Source organism: Aphelocoma coerulescens, chromosome 30, assembly GCF_041296385.1.
Source record: "Aphelocoma coerulescens isolate FSJ_1873_10779 chromosome 30, UR_Acoe_1.0, whole genome shotgun sequence".
NCBI classification, from domain to species: domain Eukaryota; kingdom Metazoa; phylum Chordata; class Aves; order Passeriformes; family Corvidae; genus Aphelocoma; species Aphelocoma coerulescens.
Window position 1 is genome coordinate 1777584 of NC_091043.1, and position 24384 is coordinate 1801967.

General features: G+C 52.4%; 1 protein-coding gene and 1 pseudogene across 1 annotated transcript; both read right to left on the minus strand.

The window, feature by feature from the left end:
* Positions 1 to 4537: 4537 nt before the first annotated feature.
* Positions 4538 to 7100, minus strand: LOC138100145 (olfactory receptor 14I1-like; annotated as a pseudogene).
* Positions 7101 to 12597: 5497 nt separating this feature from the next.
* LOC138100239 (zinc finger protein 436-like) lies at positions 12598 to 15139 on the minus strand. The gene is made up of 3 exons (XM_068998019.1): positions 15055 to 15139; positions 14200 to 14278; positions 12598 to 14014 (listed from the first exon to the last, which is right to left on the minus strand). Exons 2-3 carry the CDS (start codon positions 14249 to 14251, stop codon positions 13005 to 13007), a joined length of 1062 nt encoding a protein of 353 aa, XP_068854120.1. The 5' UTR covers positions 14252 to 14278; positions 15055 to 15139; the 3' UTR covers positions 12598 to 13004.
* Positions 15140 to 24384: the final 9245 nt, after the last annotated feature.

The following is a 24384-nucleotide window of genomic DNA, read 5'->3' on the forward strand; positions in this document are numbered from 1 at the left end:
GTTTGTTGGTTCAAAGAAAATCGCTTAAGAGCATCAGCTGTTAAGAAAGCATTCCTTTAATCCGACATCGGGAACGCGGTGGGTTTGTCCCTCCATAAACACATCCGATTAGGCATTGTTCCCTGGGATTTACAGACATCGTAATATTCAAACAATTCCCCAAACCACGCCCCAAGTCTGTCCCCCTCGTCATGTCATGGACACAGCATTTCACAATTCCTCGGGTTTTGGTCCTTTTTGTTTTCGTGGAGCAAGATTGCTATCTGCTGTTCGTTGTTTGGAATGGCAGCATTTATTTTGGGGTTTCGGGGTGTTTACTGCTATTTTATACGATTCCATCGTCATCTTCATCACGTCCTTTTATTGAACCTTCGCTGTGGCAGGTTTTAGTGCCTGCACAATCCACTTGTGCTGACTTCGTCCATTTCTTGGCGTGGAGGACTCATGCAATTAGCCCAGCCAGGCGAGACCTAGGACCCTTCCATCTGGACAGTTTCTACTTATTTAGTGTTCTGGAGGTGTTAGGTCATTGTAAAAAAGCCACAGCCGGTGAATTTTGCTCATTTTTTCAATCCCTCGTTGTCAATGTTCTACTACAAGCTAGTGATCTAAATAGCAATTAAAACAAACATACAAATGTTGATTACATGGTAAAGCTAAACAATGAATTTGATCTCCTGTTGGTTATTGATCCCTTCTCCTTCGATGCTCATTTGGTTCTCGTCCTTTGGCGTCTCCGACTGCACCAGGGGGTGATGTTTGTTAATGCTCATTTATCTCCTCTCTATGTTCTGGCTCCTTCCAGCCTGGAGCTGTTAAGCTCATCAGGCTGCACAGAACCTCACTGAGTCTTTAGAAGAGAAATTTCAATTCCCCTCCCCCTGGGCAAAGACGAAAGAAACCCCGATTAAAGTTACATTAAAAAATTGTAGAAGTTGTAAATAATAACAATGAAAAGTTGTATCATTTCCAACAGGGAGACCCCCCCAACCCCCCAGCCCTGCTCCTGCTCCCGGCTGGGCACGGAGCTGCTCAGACATGGGGGGTGAGTGTGGTCCTGATGCTTCCCCCACGCCCCCAACCCGTGCAAAAGTCATGGGGCAGTTTGAAGCCGTTCTGGGGGTGAACATGGGAAAGTTTGGGGAGGGCAGAGGGACAATTTGGAGGGCTTTTGGGGTGTTGTTGTGTCCTCCCTTGCCCCAAATTTCCCCCTTCCTCTGGCGCTCCCGAGGAGATACTTTAACATTCGGAGGTTTTGAGGGGATGGTGCCTGGATCTGGAGCTTGCTCCCCACACTCCAGGTCTGGTCCCAGGACGGCAGTGACTGTAGGAAAGGGCCACCCCCCAGTGGGACATTTCTGGCTCAGCTCTAGACAGAAGGAGTGGTAAACTGAAGGCCCACATGCTGTTGTCCAGGAGATGTTTCAGAACACAGAAACCCAAAATGTTTTCATGGGGATCTCTAACTGCAGAGCGGGCAGCTGGCATCTGCTTCTTGCCCGGGAGCCGGGAACGAACCTTGGTGGTTTAGCATCTGGCACTTCCTGCAGAGATTTTCACGGAATAATGGAATATCCTGAATTGGAAGGGATGCACAGGGGCCATCCAGTCCAGCTCCTGGCCCGGCACAGACACCCCAACAATCCCACCCCGGGGCTGGGAGCGGTGTCCAATGCTCCCGGAGCTCAGGCAGCCTTGGGGCCACGACCATTCCCTTGGGAGGCAGTCAGTGCCCGATCACCCTCTGGGGGAAGAGCCTTTCCCTGATATCCAATCCAACCCTCCCCTGGCACAGCTTCAAGCTGTGGTCTCGTCACTGGTCAGCAGAGATCAGAGATCAGTCTCCTCCAAGTGCCTTCAGCCGCTGCTCCTACGTCTTCCCCTTGAGGTCTTTCATCATCTTTGTAGCTCTCCTTTGGACACTCTCTAATGACTTCAGATCTTTTTTATGTTGTGGGGCCCAAGCGCCCCCAGCACTCGAGGTGAGGCTGCCCCAGTGCAGAGCAGAAAGGGACAATCCCCTCCCCGGCCTGACCGGCCGTGCTGGGCATGATGCCCCCAGGACACCGATGGCCCTCCTGGATGGCCCCCCTGGCTGCCAGGGCACTGCTGACTCATGTTCAGCTTGCCATGGACCAGGACATCCAGGTCCCTTCCCGCAGCTGCTCTCCAGCCTCTCCTTCCCGTCTGTCCTTATGTTGCCCACCGACCACAAACACAAACCAACAGAGAGTCAGTTTATGCGGTGCTTTATTCAGGGCCCGGGGACCTGGGGACTGGTGTCCCAAATCAGGCTTCCCAAAGGCCTATTGTTTCACTCAGCTCTTTATACAGTTTCAAACATTGGCACACATACAAGATTTAATCTTCAAAGTAAAACATACATCACAAGGATTAACAATTGATAATCATACCCTAAGCCATATATCTTCATGGTTGTCTAGTCTTAGATAATGCTCAACGAGCTCCTACCACTGAAATCCCCCTTGCATGCAACATATATCAACCCAGAACAATTCACTTTTAGACAGGTTCACCATGCCCAGCTAATTCACTATTCCTAACCTCCCCACCCAGTACATTCCATTCCTGTTTCCCAAGAGAACTATTTCTACACCTGAGGCCTTACAGCCTAGCAGAGCCTTAGCCTTACTACTTCTAAAATCCAATATCCTATCCTTTTTGTAACACTTATATCCAGGTGTGAAAAACGAGGTTCACTCTTTGTAAAATTTTAAGAAAAGTTTAATAAAAGGGACAATTAGGAGACAACAGCAAAAAGGGTATTACAGCCGGGTGCTTTGGCACAGAGCCAAAGGCACACCTCTACATCCAAAAGATCGTCTTTAAAAGTACACCTCTTATTGCATATTCATCACAATCATGCATGATTCATAAAGTCTTTGGAGTTGCTAAGTATCATCCCACCAGCCTTATCTTCCTCCTTGGTTCCATTCTGGCTGGTTTTGGGTTTTTCTTCTGATTAGATTCTCCAGGAATGTGAAGATTTTCTCTGCCTATCTTTTGTAAATTGACTACATAAACAATAGACATTCTATATCACGTATTACAGAACCTAGGTAAAGTTTTTCTAACATTAAGGAACATGAAAAAAAAAAGCCAACATCACAATATATTCATAACAATTATTTAACATGCAAAAAGCCAACATCACAATACATTTACAACACAGGGTTGCCTTGTCCCAGGGGCAGAATCTGACACTTTCCCTTGTTAAAATTCACATGGTTGGTGATTGCCCATCTCTCTGATTTTTAAGGTCTCTCAGACCTTGAGGGAGTCAACAGCTCCTTCCAATTTAGTGTTGTCTGCAATCTGTGCTTAGTGTTCCTTTGAGCGCCGCATCCAGGCCCTTACTGAAGATGTTGAAGAGCACAGGGCTGACAATGGAGCCCTGCAGGACCCACCAGTGGCAGGTCACCCGTCTGGTGTCACCCCAGTCGCTGTCAGCCTTTGTGCCTGACCCACGAGCCAGCTGCTCACCCATCACACGACATCTTTATCCAGCTGGGGGCTGGACATTTTCTCCAGGAAGGATCCTGGCAGAGACAGTATCTAAAGCTTTGCTGAAATTCGAAAAGATGACATCAGCTGTTTTGATCAGCTAGGTGGGTTCCAGAGTCCTAAAAGGCAATCAGGTTTGGTAAGCAGGACTTTGCCCCTCGTGCAGCCACGCTGCCTGTGAACAACGAATGCATTGTCCTCCAGATAGTTTTCAGTGCCTCCCTGAAAAATCTTCTCCGTAGTTTTACCAGGCGTTGAAGTGAGACTGACAGGCCTGTAGCTTCCAGGGTCATCCTTCCTGACTTTGGAAAACTGGGATAATGTTAGCCAGCATCCAGCCAGAATGGACATCTCCAGATTCCCAAAACTTTAAAAATCGTCAAGAGAGGCCTTGTGATAATATCAGCAGTTCTTTGAGTATTCTTGGATGAAGAGAATTAACCTGGTTAAGAGGTTAAGCTGTGCAGTTTCTTATGTAAAATAGGTTTTTCACACCATTTCGGTCACGGACGCTGTTTGTCATGGGCATTGGCAGCTACCCGAAAATAACTGCCTGAAGGTATTTCAAGTCACTGCTCCGATAAACCCGTGAAAACTGGCCATCGTGTGTGGTGCTTAAGCACCAATTAAGGTGCTTAATTGGCCTGTTTTGTGAAAGATGCATTTAATTCCTTCTCCCCTGGCCCAGTCCTGTACCACCCGGGCTTCGCTTGGTCGGATGGAACTGGGCTTGGGTAAATAACTGAACCGCTGTCCTCTTTGTGTGCTTCCACCTCGGGCTTGTGCTTGGGTTAGTCCGGGCACAACCTCCACATTCAGGGTGGGAACATTTACAGGCTCTCCCATCTGTTAATTCAACTGATCCTGAAATAACTTCGGTATCTCGGTCGCCGTGTATGGCACTGTTTGGTAGCAGTTTGCCGACCCTGACCATCGCCTCTGGTTTCAATTTTGTTTAGGGGTATAGACTCTACATCCTGCAATCCCCCCTCTAGGAGTCTCTCTCTCTCTCCTATCCATCACGAAGCTCTGTCTGAAGTCCAATGCGACTGGACTCGGCAGCCAGCAGCCCCTCTGCCTTCAGCATCTTTTCCTTTTCCTGATCACGCTCAGCAGCACCACCACCTTCCCCGGAGCCTGCTCTCCTCTCCAGGGGATCTAAACCCCCTGAACAACAGCCAGCCCTCTGCTTTATGAGGATCATTTACCCCTGGTTCCCAGTATCCCTGGACATCCTCTTCTGCAGCTGCTTTCTGCTCCCCAGCAGCTGCTGCCCACACTTCTGCTGTCTCTGCCTGCCCTTCTACAGCCTCTCCCTTTTCCTCCTCTGGCTCATCTTCTCTTTTTCCACTTCCTACTCTCCTGGCTCTCCCTTCTCTTCCACAGCTACTCTTCCACAGCTACTCTTCCACAGCTACTCTTCCACGGCTACTTCTCCTTCTACAGGGAGCTGTTCTGGTTTGGCCAAATTTAGAAATATATCCTCTGAGAGAAGGCACAACCACCCCTCCCCCACCAGGTTTGGGAAAAAATAAATTTTCCTCGAAGGAAAGTGAAGGAGATAAAACTATTTATCTACCGAACACACGGGAAATGGGAAATAATGCTAAATAATAAAATCTCTCGCTGTGGAGAAAAAACCTGGGAAAGTGTCAGAGTCCTCCATTTGGTCTCCTTGGAGCTGGGGCTTGGCCCAGGGCCAGGCCCTCTGTGCCCGGTGGAAAGTCCTCTCGATGTGCTCTGAGGTTGAAAGCATTCCAGTAGAAAAGGGAGAAAATCCGAAATTCCAGGGAAGGAAAAGCAAAGTTCAGCTCTCAGTCTCTCTCTGGAGAAAAGGAAACTGAAAAACTGGCCAAAAGCTGACTGGAAAGCAGCAAGCCGGGTGCTTCCTCACTCCCCTGCCGCAGCTGGGAAAAAGAAAGTCCCTATCTCTGTGTGACCTTGAACAAGCTGCAAACTGCTTTGAAAAAGTTTTGCTCAGTTTTTCCTTCCCCCTCTCAGGCTCAGTTTAGAGGCACAGAAAGGCACAAAGTTAATTTCTGGGCACAGGGCAGTGATACAGGATACACATCATAAAGTCACCCCAGGACATCAGCTTTGTCTCCTTGCCCGACATTTCTGTCTTTTTCTCCTTCTCCTCATCCTCCTCACCCTCAGTACTACTGATTCCTACCCTGGCTTAGTCACTCTCTTTGCTTCTGAAAGTTTCCAAGCCTGATCTCACCTCTCCCTTTCACACGCTAATTCTTCCTGCAGTTTCCCAGCTCTTCCTCACCTGACCGCTGTCCACATCCTTGTGTTCACCCTGCCGGCTCCTCATCCCTGTAGATGTGCCCAATGTCTCTCTCAATGGATTCTCCCACTCCGCAGCCCGAGGCGCATTTGTCTGGTAAAGTCCCTTTCCATATTCAGCAGAGATTCCAGTTTCATGCTCTCCATCTGAATATATTTGTAAGGAGGTAACCAAATTTTGTAGAAATTTGTCTCTCTCATCTTGCTTTCTATCTAGCTATTTTAGCAAGGAGTCATGAATCCTTTTATCTTTTTGTGCTGCCATCAGCTTTGCTACCATCTCAGAGGAAGGATCTTGGACAAACAAGTGTTTGCAGTGTCCTTTATTTTGTTTAAATGTAGAGAGCACAATCCCTCATCTGTAGTCTCTCGGTCACGTTCAACAGATAGAGAATTGTTTGCAAAAGAGAAGAATAATACAATTCACACATTAGCACATAAAAAAAAGGATAAAGAAAGACCCCTACAACTCCACTGAAAACCTAAGAAGGCAGACTTGGAGAGGGGTTTCAGGTAGGCAGGTGTGCCAGTGCTGGCATACAGGAAAAGCACGGCCAGGTGAGGGAGGCACGTGGAAAAGGCTTTGTGCCGGCCCTGCTCAGAGGGGATCCTCAGCACGGCCCTGAAGATCTGCACATAGGAGAAAACAATGAACACAAACCAGCCAAATACCAAACAGACACTGACAGCGATGAGCCCAAGTTCCCTGAGGTAGGATTTGGAGCAGGAGAGCTTGAGGATGTGTGGGATTTCCCAGAAGAAGTGGCCCAGGCCATTGCCCTGGCACAGGGGCAGGGGAAATGTATTGGCCATGTGCATGAGAGCGTAGAGAAAGGCACTGGCCCAGGCAGCTGCTGCCATGTGGGCACAAGCTCTGCTGCCCAGGAGGGCCCCGTAGTGCAGGGCTCTGCAGATGGACACGTAGCGGTCGTAGCACATGATGAGGAGGAGGGAATACTCTGCTGAGATGAAGAACAGAAAGAAAAACACCTGAGCAGCACATGCTGAGTAGGAGAGGTGCCTGGTGCCCAGAGGGAATTGTGCATGGCCTTGGGGACAGTGGTGCAGATGGAGCCCAGGTCGCTGAGGGCCAGGCTGAGCAGGAAGAAGAACACGGGGCTGTGCAGGTGCTGGCCGCAGGCTCCGGCACTGATGATGAGGCCGTTGCCCAGGAGGGCAGCCAGGGAGATGCCCAGGAAGAGGCAGAAGTGCAGGAGCTGCAGCTGCCGCGTGTCTGCCAATGGCAGCAGGAGGAAGGGGCTGATGGAGCTGCTGTTGGACATCTGCTTCTTACGGTCATGGAAACTGCCAAAGACTAAACAGAGAAATTCAGAGAAGCTCCTCAGCAAGACTTTATTACTGTCAGGAAAATTAATCCACGAACACCAGAGGTTTATGTCCAAAAAGGAGACAGAGGAGTCCTGTTACTTGATTTGAATAAAGGGAGAGGCCATGGGGGATTCCACTGGGGTCTCTCAAATTTTTGGAGGCCTCCTATTTATCCTGATTTCCCAGCTGCATTTCCCTCTCTCTTTCCCCATTGGCTGAAGTGCTCGAGGGGTACAGACTTCCCGAAATGCCTAATACCTAAGGTTCCCTTCTAGTCTATATCCCCCCTTTATTTTAATTCTTATGGAATTTATGGTTCTTCCCATTGCTTCTTTCATGTCTCATGTATTTATCTTTACCTATCAGCAACCCCACAGTTTGTTTGTAAAGACAAATCGTGTTGGGGAGGGTGAAAGTTTGGTAAGAAAGTGTCACAGGTATGGAGGCTTGGCAGAAAGATCTCTGAATGTGGAAACTGAGGATGAGAGAGAAATGAAAGCAAGTTTTGATATAGAGTAAAAGATGTTTTGCTCAAACGCTGAGCACTGAATAGCTGAGAAGGCAAAGGTTGGGGATGAGTTGGAAGGAGATTTTTATGATTAGGACAAAGGTATGTGACTACAAACAAAGACATGTTTTTGATCAAGTAAATAAGTCTCAAGAAGAGCATAAGTAAATAGAAAACATATTTTTACCAAAAAGAGAGATATCGCAGGCAAACAAGAAACGTTGATGCAGGAAGAAGAAGAGAGGTCTGAGAATTTTCCACTGTAAGCTTAAATTGTAACTTACTTACTGTGATTGGATAATAATGACCATAATATGGTGATGGTAGTAGCTATGATAGGCTATAGGCAAATGTCAAGGTGCTGTGTATGGTGCTTATTGGTTGTTATGTGTTAAGATACTCAGCAAAGAAAAGCATAAAATGCTTTGTAACTTGAACAGAAAGTGGCTTCAGGAACGCCTACAGCTGGAGCTGGCAGCTGTAGGGCTGGCTCTGGATACCCTGAGCTGCTGTAACTCCGCCTATGCAATAAACAGCTTTCAAGAGAGCTGCCTGAAGTCCAGACATCCTTCCTGAGCCTTTCTCCTATAAAATCCCTCTCACTCCTTTCATCAATCAGTGGAGTTCCTCCCATTGTTTCTTCCACCTCTCAGTATCTAGCTTTTACCTAGACCCACAGTTTGTTTGCAAAGACAAATCTCTCTCATTCCTTTCATTATTCACTGTGAAACATCTGAATTGTGCTTTCCTCTCCCGGGGGTGCTGTGCAGCTCTGAGGCTCCAGCTCTGCTTTGTGCCGCTGAGTTGCAGAGCAGAGCAGGGCTCTCTCCCCCTGGGCTCCTTAAGTGACACTTTACCGTGCCATAAATCAAGTCTCTCCTGATGGGAGAGAATTTGCTGAAAGTCCTTGCAAGGAGTTTCAAGGATAAACCGAAACTTTTCCTGGAGTTTCAATGCTTCCAGATAGTTGTTTATTAAGTCTTATCAGAGGAACAGAGCCACTAGCGTGACCCAGGTACAGCATAGAAGACAGAAAAGTAGGAGTAAGTCTAATTATCAAGATTTACACAGCCTTTTAAAGATATTTTAACCAATGGTTACTAAAAATGTACATTATTTTCACTTTCCTACCAATTATTCAGAAACACGACTAGGAACTGCAGAATTTTCTATCCAATCATTCCAAACTACTTTTACTGCAGAATATGGAGTAGCAGAAGAAGGAGAAGAAGGTTTAGAGAACAACAACAATCCTCCATTTTGGTATTTTTTACTCTTATCTGTTTACTACAAAAGAAGCCTAAAACCTCAAAATTTTTCACCCTGTGACAATCTTACACAGTAGTCTATCACCTAATTCACACCACTGTATTTTCTAGTTGTTGTCTGACTGTTGGCAATTTTTTCCAAGGTTGGAGGCTAAACCAGTGTTGTTCAGGGGGGTAAGAACCCTTAAAAACAGGCAGAGAAATATTCTCGGCACTCTGGGCTCCTACATTAAGGGCCAGTCCCTTTTACAGCAATGGCACGCGGAGGAGCCCCAGCCCCGGGTGTTTGGAGGGAGGGTCCGGGGAGGGGTTCCTGTGCTGCTCTGTAGGGAGGGCGAGGCGGTCAGAAAGATGCTCTTTTCCACAGAGGAAGGAGGGACGTGAGGTGCAGCAAATGTCACCCTGTGGTTTTAGTATTCAGACACCCCAGCCCACCTGGAAATGTCCTTGGGAAGGCTGAAATTGCCCATTGCCCCGCTGCTCCCAGTGCAAACCTCTGCCAGCACTCACATCCAGGAGGGCTGCTCTGCCCCTCAGCCTGGTGCCAGCTGCTCTGGGCTCGCCCCACTCAGCTGCAGGAGCACTCCCACAGAGGCTGCTCTGAGGGAGAACTGGGCTGTACTGGGAGCAGAGGGGTCCCGTTCAATGTGCACAGCTCCCCTTTCCAGCACAGCTGTGGAGAGAACGATGAAGAGGACAGGACGAGGATGCGGATTTGCCTGGGCAGATCAGCTGCTCTCAGACATCACAAGGGTCCTACAGGAGAGTTGGGCTCTTCTGGAGTGATGCCCAAGCCTGGCAGGACCCCCTGTCCAGCACAATCAGGTGTGTTACCGTGCTGGCTGCAGTAACTGAGCACGGCACCTCAGCACCCGACCACGGACTGCACGGTCTCAAGCCGGGACAATTAAGAGACTGCTTGGGCAGTTTGTGGCCATGGAAACACCTCCAGGGCAGTGCTCTGCAGGGCAGTGTCAGAGCAGGCCCTCCACAGCCCCAGCCCTTGAGCCACACCACCACTTTATTGCCAGGGACCCTGAGGGCAGCAAGAAGAGCAGCACAACCAGCTGGAGAAACACAGAAAACCTCTGTGACTCTCCTCCAGAGGGAAGCAAGGAAAGCAGAGGCAGGCAGGCACTCAGGAAAGCCTTCTCACCCAGCAGAGCCCTGCTCCCCCCTGGGAGCAAAATCCTGGGCAGTGGCTCTCAGCTCCCGTGCTGGGCAGATGGAAATGACCATCAGGAGGGAGGTGTCTCTGCTGTGCCGGAGCTCTCACTGCCGAGGAAGCTCCTGACCTGGGCCAGGCAACCCTGGGGGCAGAGCTCGGCTGAGTGGGAGAGGAGACCGGGGTGTCTGGCTCAGAGGAGGTGTCTGCGCTGCAGGGGATGACAGGGAGCTTTGCAAGTTCTGCCTCCCACGACATTTCTGGTTGGAGTTTCATACAGCTCCCTGCCCGTGTGTCTGCTGCTGGGAGTGACCCTACAGGAGCCGTTTCTCTGCCCTCAGATCTTTCCCTGTCACGGGTAACAGACCCCAACACCAACTGCTACCTGCTCAGCTCTGACCAGAAGAAACCTCCCGGTTTCAGGCCCTCCATGGATGTATTCCCACCAGCAGTAAGCTGCTAAGGCACTGATCTGTCACAGGCACTCACAGGGGCTGCACGGTGACATCCCAGGGGTCTCAGGGCTGCTAAAGTGATATGAGGTCACCAGCAGTGACAGGGGCTCCATGATGACATCCCAGACGTCTCTAGGCACCTGAAGAACAGTGAGGTCACAGGCTTCCATCGTGACATCCCAGGGATCTCCGCTTTTCTGAAGAGCCACGAGCTCGTGCAGTCACGGGGTCTCCATGGTATTTGAGGGCTCTTGAATCTGTTAAGGAATCGTGGAGTCACAGGCAGTCACAGGGGCTCCCTGGTGACAGCAGAGGTGTCTCTACGTGCTAAGGAGCCGGTCTGTCACAGACACTCCAGGGCTTCTGCAGTGACAGTCCACGAGTCCCCAGGCTGCCAAAGAGCAGGGGCGTCACAGACACTCACAGGGGTTCCTGTCGTGGGCAGAGTGGGAACTTCAGACCAAGTTTAACACAGAAGGACTTGTTGAGGCACAAGGTGCAGAAAGGATCCCCAACATGCCCCATAGGCCCTCAAAGCCACCAGAACCCCCCAGGCTTTCTAAACTCCTCCAAGAGGAGCCTGGGAGCGGCTGGGTGCAATCCCAACCCCAGACTTGTCAAGAGTTTATGTGTGAAGGATTATAGAGGTGTAATTGAACCTTTATATGACTGTCCCACAGGATTAACCAGATATATTTATATAAATATATATGATAATGACTAGACATAAAGATCTTAATGAGAATTATTTCCTCCACACTATAGGAGCTATAACAACTATTACAACACAGTGTACTGTGAAGCAATATTGAAGCAATTGTATTAAAGCAATTACATTAAAGCAAACCAAATTATTAAGTAGACATTGATGTCACTCCCCCAGACCAACAACTGTGGGCAAATCTCTTTGGCTCAGCCTTGAGGAGTGACCTTGAGGGGCATCCCCACTCCAGGGAAGAACCTCCACACTCCCCACGAAGGGAAAGGTCAGGAGACACTGCTTTTCTGGTCCGAGGTGCTGCCCCGTCAGTCGGATGTGCCCGGGCTGTGCCAGCTCAGCAGCTCTGCAGGAGTTCTCAGTGGTGTCACTCGGTTTTTCCTTTCTCCGGGGATTTTACCAGCTCTGCCACAGCTCCTCTCAGGATGTTGAACTTTGGGATGGAGGAGCCAGGCTGGTTTCAGCATTATTCACCCCAAAAGCAGCATGACCCCCCTTCTGCATTCCCCACGGGGGGCTTTGCAAACAGGGCAGTGTTGAAGTTGGTTGAACCCATTCCAGGCAGAGCCTCCTGCTACAGGACCCCCATGAGACGCCCCTGCCCACTGTTCCACCCCTTCTCCTGCCTCTCTCACCTCCTTCCCATTGTCCCCACAACCCCTGCTCCCCCCACAGCCTGTTTGGAAGTGTGCCTCACCTTTCTGCTGAATTTTGGGGTCTCAGCCCTTTCCCACTCGGTTGGAGGGTCCAAAGCCCTCTCTTTTCCTCCCTCTCCCCCACCTTTCCCATCCTGCCCTGAATCCCCAGCTCCCACCTCCCGATCTTGGTTTGGGGGGATTCCCACTCCCCTCCCACTTGATTTGGGGATCCCACCCCTCTTTTCCTCCCTCTCCCCCACATTTTGTATCACCCCCCTCTCTTCCCATGCTCCCTGCTCACCCAAGTTCCCTTGACTCTCAGCTGGGGGGGCTTCCAGCACCACCAGTATGGCCCCAGCTACCCCCACAGGCCCCATCTACAGCTCTGGCCAGGTGCTGACACCCCAAAAGCAGCCGTGCTGTGCCATGGGAGGGTCCAGGATCATCCAGTGCTGCTTGATGCTATCAGAAGAAATGACTGCACAGAGCACGTGAGACTTTTTGGAGTTTAAAGTCAACAAATCTCCTCTTCCCAATGAATTTCTGGTGTTAGTCTCCGTCCTGACGGATGTTCCTGCCCCAGTGCTCATCCAGGTGCCTGTGGGGAACCAGGAGGATGTGGAGAGCACCAGCCGGGTGCGTGCAGGGACGGCGAAAAACGACATCGATTCAGGGCAGAGAAGTATGGTTTTATGCCGTTTAATGCCAAAAACCCCATCTTTTTATAGCATGGATCGCAAATCAACCACCTACCAAGGTGACAGGCTAAGAGGTATAACCACCCATTTCAAAATATTATTCTTAGTGAACCAAAACATTCCACTATGTTCTCCCAACAGCCCTGCAGGTGCAAATGTTTACCAGACAGCAAACTGTCAGACAGCTGGCTTGTGTGAGAACGGAGACTTTCAAATGGGACAGTGAAAAGTGGAGAATTTTTTCTTTGCTCGCCTCCTCAGCATCTACAGCCAGGCATCTTCCCAGCATGAACCACTGGGAATGTGGTCACTGGGTCTCTTCTGCCCAACGTGGGTCCTCCAGTGGGTGATGGGGCTGGAGCAGCGCCCGAAGCTCTTCCTGCACTCAGGGCACTCGCAGGGCTTCCCTTAGCGGTGGCTCTGTTGGTGTCTGGTCAAGGCTGAACTCCTGGAGAAGCTCTTCCCACACTCAGGACACTCGAAAGGCCTCTCCCTGGTGTGGATGCGCTGGTGGCTGACAAGATCTGAGCTGGTCTGAAACCTCTTCCCACACTCGGGACGCACGTGGGGCCTCTCCCCGGTGTGCGTGCGCCGGTGGGTGAGAAGGCTGAAGTTGCGTTTGAAGCCCTTCCCGCAGTCGGGGCAGCGGAAGGGCCTCTCCTCGGTGTGTGTGCGCTGGTGCTTGAGGAGATCCGAACTGCTCCGAGACTTTTTCCCACACTCGGAACACTCATAGGACCGTTCCCCAGTGTGGATCTTCTGGTGGGAGATGAGATTGGAACGAACGCTGAAGCTCTTCCCACATTCCAAGCACGTGTAGGGCCGTTCCCCGGTGTGCACGCGCCGGTGGGTGATGAGGCCGGAGCTGTCTCTGAAGCTCTTCCCACACTCCCCACAGTTGTAGGGCCGTTCCCCGGTGTGGATCTTCTGGTGCCAGAGCAGGTGGGAATTGTCTCTGAAGCTCTTCCCACATTCCAAGCACTTGCAGGGCCGTTCCCCTGTGTGCACCCGCTGGTGGTAGAGGAGGTGGGAGCCATGAGTGTACGTCTTCCCACATTCCCCACACTCGAAGGGCCTTTCCCCCGTGTGCACCCGATGGTGGGTGAGGAGGCTGGAGCAAGAACGGAAGCTCTTCCCACATTCTGAGCACTTGTGGGGCTTCTCCTCCCCGTCGTGAAGCTGCTCATGGACCCCCAGCTTCGAGCTCCGGCTGGATCTCTGGCCGCCTTTCCGGCCCACCGAGGGTCCTTCCTCCTCAGAGCACCCTGGGCTGCGTTTGCAGCCCCTCCTTGTGTGGGATCTCCGGGGCTTTTCCTCCCCGTTGGATTCCTGCGCCGTGGAGCCGCTCAAAACGGCCTCTCCCACCAGGTTCTGCCGCGGGCATTTGTCCTCCCTGGGCTCTGTGCTCAGCTCCTTGTCTGGGGGAGGAAGGACAAGCAGAGGATGGCATTTGCCTCCGTGCCACAGGGAAGGGCACGGAGATCCCCCCAGTCCGTCCCCGGCAGGACGGCGTCGGCAGCGGGGTTGTCCTGCAGCTGGGGGCGATGCTGGGCTGGGAGATGGAGCAGGACAGAGGGGAAAGGGCCACTGACTTCCTCCTCACCTGCCTGGGGCTCCCGGGCCATCTCCCTCTTCCTCGCAGCCTTGTCCTCCATCCAGCCAAAGTTTGGGAATGAGAAATCCTGTTTCTGGGAGAAAAACAAGGTGTGAGAGTGTCTGGTTGGGGTTTCCTTTCCTCCTGCCCAAGCCCATCTCTAGAAGTCACCGGATATCTTATGTCCATAAAAACCTCCAGATCACCAAGACTTAGCTGAAAAAACTCTCAGAAATACCAAGATTGAGCCCCCCAAGACCTGAATGGATCATGATCATCCCAAAAAAAGCTCTGCAGGAGTTCCCCCTCCCTGGTCTCTCCACTGTGGAGTTCTGGGGGTCCTGCATGGATTGAGGGTTCTCCTCACCCGGCCCCCACCCTCTCCAGGCTGTCAGGGGTCCCAGGAATCTCTAGGATCCCCCCTCTCTGGTCTTTGGAACTCGAGGTTCTGGGGCTGCCTCTTCTCTGGGCTGCTGGGGGGTCCCTGCGTCCCCTGGGGGTTCCCTGGGTCCCCCTCTCTGGGGTCCCACTTAGAGATGGGGGGTTTGGGGGTCCCGGGGGTCCCACTTTCCCTGACTCTCTGCTTCAGGGTGTGGGGAGCTCCAGGGGTTACCCCTCTTCACGCTGAATCGTGGGGGTCTCCTATCCCTGGGCTACACCCCTCGGTGTCCCACTGTTCTCCCCTCTCCTGGCCCCCCCCCCCCCCCGAAAAAACGACCTCCCGGGAATCCCCCAAAATCTCCCCAAAGGGCATTTGCGGCTTAGCTTGGGAGTCCTTCAAGTTCCAAAAATACCCCCTCTCCCCCCCGAATCCTCCCACGGACCCCCCAGGATATGTGGGGCGAGCTCCCCCTCCGCGGTCACCTGCGGGATGGGGGGACAATGGCCCAGGCGGCGGAAGGGCAGCGGACACAGCCCGGGCTGGGACACGCGCTCCCTCTGCTTCCAGTTCCTGCTCCTCCTCCTCCTCTATCCCACGTCTTCCTCCCGCTCCTCCTCCTTTTCCTGTTCCTCCTCCATCCCTCCTCCTCCTCTTAATCCCTCCAGCCCTTCTCCCGCTGCTTCTTCATCGCCCCTCCCCCGTTCCCGAGCCCCTCGCAGCCCGCGGGAGCAGCGGGGATGGAGCCGGGACAGGTCGGGATGGGCAGCGCGGGGCTCTCGGCTGCTCCCACCCGCTGGGGGCGGGGGAACCCGGCCCGGGGAAAGGAGAGGGAAACTGGGAAAACTGGGGGCTGCACATCCAAACTGGGCCTTGCTGGGGACCCTGGGTGGGGACTTGCAGCCCTCTGGGCTCTTCGCAGAGGCCTGGAGATGTTGGAGGGGCGATTGCAAAGACGGATGAGGGATCCCAAGAGTGAGATTCTGGGGACAGGATCCGTGGGGATGGGAATGTCCCGCTCCCTTCCCGGGGCAGGCTCACACCTGAGCCAGGTGTGCAGGGCAGAACCTTGCCCTGAGCCCAAGCCCTGTCTCCCCTGCAGGATCTGCTTCCCATCGGCCTCTTCCTCCTGCGGCCCCACGCCCAGCTCGGTGCTGAACGAAGGGCGCTGGGCCGGGGTCATCCCCCGGCAGGGGCTGCGCACCCCCTCTGCCCCCTCCCCAAATTCCCTCCCGGGGCAGCAGGGGCTGGCTCAGGAGCTCTGTGGGGAGGGAAAAGGGGGTGACACCGGGATGGGGGGGTCACACACGCTCTGGGGGGGACACACACGGCCCCTGGGGACCCCCCTCACTCCCACGGTGCCAGGAAGACAAACCCCAACATGGAGCCCCCGGCCCCCAGCAACATCTTGCGGCGGCAGTGTCTGGTGGCAGCTTTGGGGGTCTGGGGGGTTCACGACCGGCCTAAAATCCCCTCCCAGCCCCACAGCACTCCCAGTCCCCTCAAACCACCCCACAGCTCCCGGCCAGGATGCCCCCCAACCACTCCCTGCAACATAAATGGCCCCAAGAGCCACCAAAACTCTTTCCCATCCCCCCCAAGACCCACCCAAATTCTTTCCAAGCCCCACAGCCCTTCCAGAGCTCCCAAAACTCCCCCACAGACCCCTCTGTTACAAAAAGGATAGGATATTGGATTTTAAAAGTAGTAAGGCTAAGGCTCTGCTAGGCTGTAAGGCCTCAGGTGTAGAAATAGTTCTCTTGGGAAACAGGAATGGAATGTGCTGGGTGGGGAAGTTAGGAGTAGTGAATTAGCTGGGCATGGAGAACATGTCTAAAAGTAAATAGTTCTGGGTTGATATATGTTGCATGCAAGGGGGATTTCAGTGGTGGGAGTTCGTTGAGCATTATCTAAGACTAGACAACCATGAAGATATATGGCTTAGGGTATGATTATCAATTGTTAATCCTTGTGATGTATGTTTTACTTTGAAAATTAAATTTTGTATGTGTGCCAATGTTTGAAACTGTATAAAGAGCTGAGTGAAATGATAGGCCTTTGGGAAGCCTGATTTGGGACACCAGTCCCCAGGTCCCCGGGCCCTGAATAAAGCACCGCATAAACTGACTCTCTGTTGGTTTGTGTTTGTGGTCGGTGGGCAACACCTCCATAGCCCCCTAAACCCCCTCCCCATACCACAAATGTCCCCAAGAGCCACCAAAACCCCCTTCCAATCCCCCCTGGATCCCCTAAACCCCTTTGCACCCCCCCTCTGACCAGGAGAGGTTTGTGGTCAGGAACGTCCGCAGCTGGGAGCAGTTCGGGCACTTCAGCAGCGTTTTAGGCGCTTCCATCCCTTTGGGCTCTTCCCAGAAGCCTGGAGATGTTGGAGGGGGGACTGCAGAGAGGGATGAGGGTACCCAAGGGTGGGATTTTGGGGACAAGGATGAGAGGCTGTGTGAGCTGCTTGCTGGGGTGTCGGTCTGGAGGCCCCCCCGTTGTCGCCCCCTCCTACTTCGAGTGGTGGTTCTGGTGGGACCTCTGCTCCTTGGGGCTCTTCCTGCAGCCAGAGAACTTGTGGGGACTCTCCTCCGGGTGGGTCCTCCAGGTGTTCCATAAACTTTCGTCTCCTACTGGAAGTGACTAGGCTATATTGGGATCATACTGAGATCATACTGGGAGTGACTGGGAATGACTCCAAGCATGCTGAGGGCAACTGGGATAGATTGGGAGTGTCTGTAACCTTATTGGGGGTGACGGGGACCATGCTGGGTGTTGGGGAAGATGAAACAGGAAAGCCTTATAAATATGATTGCCTGACAAAAGATTTTGGGAATATGAAAACTATAAGCGACATCGAAATGAAGGCCATCTTTGAGATATAAAGTCTTAGTTACTGAACAACTGGAAAACAATGGTATGGCCGGCTGAAGGTAATCCCCTCTTGATTGAACAATACCCTCTGCTTGCAGACAGGTCCAAGGGTCAGAGCAGACCCTACTAGCTCAGCAGAAGGGGTCCAAGGAGTAGTTTTTAGGAGTTAAAATGTAACACTCTATGGTAATGTAATAACTCTTATAGGCTGTATGTAAATGCTATAGGATTTGTACCTTGTACTAGATTGGCTAATGAGAATTAGAATATTCACTACAGAAGAGGATTTATTGTATTGTAACAAGGACCTCGCTCTCTCGCCCTCTCTCTCTCTCTCTTACTCCGCTCTCACCTTGGGCCTGCTCCGAGCTGCAGCTGGCAGCTCCAAGCAGTGCCCCTGTACCCAGGCCCTTTGCAATAAACCGCATGTTCCAAGATCTGACTTCAGAGATCTCTCGTCTCCGTCCGTCCCGACCGTCCAACCCACCCAAGCTCCTACACTGGGAGCAACAGGGACCATGCTGGGGACAACTAGGACCGTGCTGGAGGCAATTGGGAGCAAGTAGGAGTGACTGGGTCTGCACTGAGGGCAACTGGGCATGACTGGGACCCTGGTGGGAGAGAGCAGGATCATATGGGGAGTGACTGGGACTATACCAGAGGCCACTGGTATTACACTGGGAAGAACGGGGAGCGACTGGAACCATGCTGAGGGCAACTGGGATCATACTGGGAGTGACTGGGCCCTGAGAAGCACAGGATGGTGAGGAGTGGGAGGATAACTCCCATCCCAGACCCACAAATATCCCCCATTCCCTGGGATCCCCCCAGCCCCTGGCTCCCCCTACTCACCCCTGCTCTGGTTGTACTGGATTGCAACATCTCCAGGTCGGTGGTGGATGTGCTGGGCGCACCCACTGACCTGGGTCCGGGGACCCCTATATTCCGGCTCAAATCTGACCCTGCTCAAAGGGGGTCCCATCCACGTGGCCCAGGATCAGGAACTGTGGGAGCCTCGGGCTGGGCTCCAACTGCACCGTGAACAGGAAATGCAGGGAGTGGGGAACTGGGGAACTGGGGGGATGCTGATATCAAAACTGGCCACTTTCCCCTTTCCTTAACCCATGGAACTCCCCTGACCTCCCCAGCCTCCGTGTCCAACCTCCCCCCAGTTCTTCCTGCCCAGCACTTCCCACAAGTGGCACCGTGAGAGCCCCTGTCACGACCCACCTCGGAGGCAGTGCCACGGGTTCTTTTCCTGAGGGATCCTTTGGAGCGGGTGAAAGCAAAATGCTGCTGAAGAAGCAGTGTGACATCAGGAACCGATTTTATTTTTGGTGTCTCTGGAGTTGTAATTGGGAGAACCATAGCTGGGAAACTTGTAACTGGGAATGGGGCTCTACAGCCGCTCTTGGATTTATGATCACCCAGAGGAAAGGGAGGTAAGGGGACAAAGAGAGAGAAGATTCGGAATCAGGGGTGGAGTCGCAGAGCCCAGTCCTGTTCCTTCGAGGGTGGGGACCCACACACGCAGGGAAAACCGGAGCTTTTCTGCCCTCAGTCCCTGCCAAGGAACGCCCCAGGAGCTCCTCTGAGAGGAGTTCGGGCGGGGTCCGCCGGGGCTTTTCCTGGGAAGCTCTGGGAAGCGCTGTTGGCAGGATGTTGGGGGGGATGCTGAGGGTCTGCGGTGGGCAGTGGTGGCTGCTCGGGGAGGGGACACTGCCCCCCACCCCCCCGGATCCGCCGATCCCGGTGCTCCGCCGGGTTTGGGCTGAAACCAGCGGGTTTCAGGCAGAGTTTGACCGCAGGGCCCCGGGGTCCCGCGGTGCATGGCCTGTTATAAACGTTATAGGGTCCTGTTATAAATGGTATTGTGATGTTGGATTTCCGCATGTTACATAATTGTTATGGATGTATTGTGATGCTGGGTTTTTTTTCATGTTCCTTAATGTTAGAAAAACTTTACCTAGGTTCTGTAATACATGATATAGAATGTCTATTGTTTCTGTAGTCAATTAAAAAAAAAAAGATAGGCAGAGAAAGCCTTCCCATTCCTGAAGTATATTATCAAAGGAGAAGAAGACCCGAAACCAGAGAGAATAATTTATGGAGAGAGCAGAGACATAGTGGAGCCAAGGAGGAAGATAAGATCGATGGGATGATACACAGAAACTCCAAAGAATTTATGAATCATGCATGATTGTGATGAATATGCAGTGAGATGTACTTTTAAAGACGACCTTTTGGATGTAGAGGTGTGCCTTTGGCTCTCTGCCAAAGCACCTGGCAGTAATACCCTTTTTGCTGTTGTCTCCTAATTGTCTCTTTTATTAAACTTTTCTTAAAACGTTAAAAAGAGTGTACCTCGTTTCTCACAGTCCCAAGGAGATCCCAGGAGGATCCCGGAGAGCCGCAGCGCTCCCTTGGGCGCGCCGGGATCTGCCCGGTGACGGGTGACGTCACGACCACCGCAAGCGGCCATTGGCGGGCAGGAAACAGTGGCGCCAATTGCGGGGCCGGAGACAGCGTGTATCCTAATTATCCCATTCCAATGATAAACGGGTTCCCAGGCACCCGGGATTAATTCATTGGGATTCCAAGGGGCTGGTCCGTCGTGTTGTGTAACTCGTTCTGCTGGCTATTCATCTTTTCCCCGTTTTGGGGTGCTCCCTCCAGCCAGGTGTTAGAGACGGTCTGAAGATCCCTCATCTGCCTCACGATCATCGCTGAGAACAGAGACTGAGCACAGGAGTCCTGGCCTAGCTGAGGTGGGGTGTCTGCCAAATGTTGCCTAGGGGTGTGCCCGCTGGGAACTGGTACGCATTCCTGAGGAAAATTAGTGCAGGTAACAATGGACTGCGCCGTTCTTGCTGCCCAGGCGGGAAGGACCGCGCTGAAGCGGAAAGGAACGACCTGCCCTGCACACCTGTCCTGCACACCGGTCTTGTGCGTCTGTCCTGTACCTGTTTCCCAAAGCAACGGACTCCACAACAATGGCTGTAAATTTCCCAACCTCTTGGCCAGTTGCCCCTCGCTTCTGAAAAGGACTATAAAGGGACTTTCTGAAATAACCAAGTCGGAGAGATCTCCCCCACGGAAAGAAGACGAATCTATTGGCGGAAGACCACGAGGACTTCGTCTCATCCGTTGGTAGCTATTGCCCCCCCCCCCCCTCTTTTTCTTCCTCCCTACTTTGTGTTTCTTTCTCTCTCTCTCTCTCTCTTTCTCTCTTCTATTGCATTACTGTGTTGTGGGCACTTAATAAAGGTGCACTGTTTTGATTTAAACTGAAATTTCTTGTGTCCTTTTTACACTCTGAGATCGATAAACGAACCATCACGACCCCTGCTTGCATTAGCGGATCGTGACACCAGGGCTGCATCAGCTTTTCTCTAATTAAATCATCACAGATTTTGATTCCTAAGCCATTTCCCTGAACTTGTGGTAGCAAAAAGAACAACGGCCTAATATACTCCACGTACCATATCCCTGACCAGTCTGGAGGTAACCTGAGCTAAGCATGTTGGCCACAAATCCAATAATGGCCTTTCAAAGCCCGTGTTCCATTAGCAAAGGGGCCTTCCTGGCCTTTGTCATCAATGGGTGGATCAAAATACAGCGGGATTCCTGGGCCTAACAGTCTTCCAATAATAGCTGCTCCACCATAGGGGTCACAATATTTGCATTTCCAAGCTCCCGCACAGGGTTCCCATCTACATTTATATCTGCAAGCTGCTTGGTTGGATTTGGAGCAGAACTCACTAAAAGCAGAACTTCCCATCTACATTTACATCTGCAAGCTGCTTGGTTGGATTTGGAGCAGAACCCACTAAAAGGGTTTGAGTTCCAATCCGGTGTTGCCATTCCCACTGATAATCACGAACAGCATGTGTTCTACTTGTGGAATTTTCTCGGGAACAGCTTAAAAATAGGTGGTCAAAAAACCCCCTTGTCCCTCCCCATTGCTTTACAGGCTTCAAAGTCCTTTTGGTAATTATGGAAGGATGTAGATACAAAAATGCTGCTAGCGAGGATTTTCTTGCTATTTTCTAAGCCCGTGAGAGACTTTTCTCTCTCACAGAAGAGGTAGCAGGGAATGTAAACAACCAAACACCTGCAACCTTGAAAAGTCTTGTTTATGGTATAGCAGGAAAATATTTTGACAATGGATGTTTTAGGATTTTAGCCAATCACCCCCAAGGGGGGGCTGATCCTTTGTCCAATTAGACTATGAAGAAAAAAGTCTATAAAAGAGTTTGTAAAATAATTCAATAAATCAATCTTGCTGCACACTTCCTGCCTGCTGGATCTTCTCTCCTCCTCCTCCCTATGGCTGTGGGACACGGTGATAGACCCTAGGGCCCAGGCCTGCGGTAATAGAAGGAACACCTTACCCAGCTACCGTTAGTGAGCTTAACAGGCATTTGATTCCATCTGCCTCCATACCTGGAACAATCACGAGGAGGGCAGTTGGGAGTCCAAGAATCTAAACCCAAAGATGAAATCCAGTCACAAACGCCTTTTCCTACATAGACACACCCTGTCCTGTTTAGGCAATAAGTGCCCGTTTGAGAAGAATGAAGTGGCCGTGGATTTTCCTCTTTGGCCCAAAATCCCATCCCATTATGGAGCTCACGTCGGGTGTTGATCCATTGTTTAAGCTCAGCTGGGCTAGCCACCCATGGCCACTCTTCAGATCCTCCTGGCCCTCCACAGAGCCAGCAATTGCTAAGGTTAAAAACTTTTGCTACTTCTTCTCCTAAGGCTGCAAATGGATTCTCCCACTCCTGGCCTAAACTTAGCTGGCCGTATAAAAGTAGAATTATTAAGGAAAATATTTTAATAGCGTAATTGAACTAGCTAGTCTAATTTTCACGTTGTCTTCTGCACCGATTGTGGCAATTGGAGACACAGAAACCACTTACCATAAAACAATGGCAGCAAGTGTTAGCCCCCCAGTGAGTGGAGATTCTGGAGGAGGGATGCCCATACAGAGTATTTCAGCAGACGGTCTGTGGGTAGGCACGCAGGGATTCCTCCGATGTCGAAGCACTGGCTACTGCTCCAGCCCACTCCTGCAGAGTGTCAGTCACGGCCTCCCGGCCTTCTCCTCCAGCTGAGATGTCCAAATGTCCGGGACTTCAGAGATCTTGACCCGAATGTGATGGGTTCACCTGTGTTCAGCTGTCTTGACGGCTGTTTCTGTGGTCAGTGACACTTGGAATGGGCCACGCCATTTCACCACCACTGGCGCTTCTTTCTACTCCTCAACAGGGACTCAGTCTCCTGGCTGGATGTTACAAGCAGCAAAGTCCAAAGGCGGGGTCTGTGCCAGCTATGAAAATGTTTAAGTCATAAACTATAATATTTCAGTCTCTGACACCGCCTCAGATCTGCTCTAAAACCACCCCAAAATAAACCAAAGCCTCTCAAACCCGCCCCAAAATCCCCCCAAAACTGCCAAAAAATGCCCCCAAACCCCCCAAACTGCCTCAAAACCCTCAAACCCATCCCAAAACTCCCCCAATTCCCCCAAACCCCTCACCCACGATGTCCACACGCCCCCCCGGGACACCCTCAGGCACTCGGCAACGGAGCTGTCGCTGGTGACATCGAGCCAGAGGATTTGCAGGGTGGCCCCAAAGGACACCCCAGGATTGTCCCCTGCTGCGAGAGGTCCCGCATGGTGGCTGGGACTGTGGCCCCAAAATCCCATCAGGGACCCCAAAAACCAATCAGGGATCCCAAAATCCCGTCAGGGACCCCAGAATCCCGACAGGGATTCCAAAACCCCACCAGGAACACCCTCAAACCCGCCCCACCAGGTCCCCCATGGTGGCCAGAACTGCAACCCCCAAAATCACAAAAATTCATCAGAGGGTTCCAAAAACCCCATCAGGAACCCGCCGGGACGGGTCTTGCATGGTGGCCAGGACTGCGACCCCAAAAACTGTCAGGGACCCCAAAAACGTGTCAGGGATCCCAAAAACCCCATCAGAGACCCTCCCAAACCCGACGGGACAGATTCTGTGCATGGTGGCCAGGACTGTGACCCCAAAAACACGTCAGGGACCCCAAAAATCCGTCTGGGATTCCAAAAATCCCATCAGAAATCCCCCGGAACAGGTGCCATGCATGGTGACCAGAACTGAGACCCCAAAATCCCGTCAGGGACCCCAAAAATCCCGTCAGGGTCCCCCCCAAACCCGGCAGCACAGGTCCCACATGGTGGCCAGAACTGCACCCCAAAATCCATCAGGGACCCCAAAACATGTCAGAGACCCCAAAACCTATCAGGGACTCCCTCCCCTCCTGCCTTGGGGACATTTGGGGACACCCCCCTCACCCAGGGAGCGTCGGGGACAATCCCGGGGTGTCCCTTCCTGCCTTGGGGACATTTGGGGACACCCCCCTCACCCAGGGAGAGCCCAGGGGGGTCCCGCGCGGGCCGCACGGCCACGGCCAGGCCGATGCCCGAGGAGCAGCGGTGACAAGGACAGTGCGCGCCGGGGGGCGGCCACGGCTGTCACCCCCCCGGGCAGAGGCTCTTAACGGGATCAGCGCTCACGTGGCACCGGGACCGGGATTAGGATCGGGGTCGGGGTCAGCCGCCCCCGGGAGGGGAGAAATGGAGAAAGGGGGGAAAGGGAGGCGAAGAGGGAACGGAAGGGACCCTCCCTGAGCTGTCTCCGAGGGTGGGGGAGATTTCGGGACATTCTTGGGGACAGCACAAAACGTGGGGGGAGCTCAGGGGGGTGCCCCCGCTCACCTGGGGACCCTAAATCCTCCCCTTTCCCTTTCCAGGGGACTTTGGGGACTCCAAATCTCCCCCTCTCCGAGCAGCCAGAGCGAGCTCCGGGACCGGACAGCGGAACTCCCGGACCGAGCGCCGGGATCGGACACCGGGAACCCACCAGGGACCCCCAGAAACGGCTCCGAGC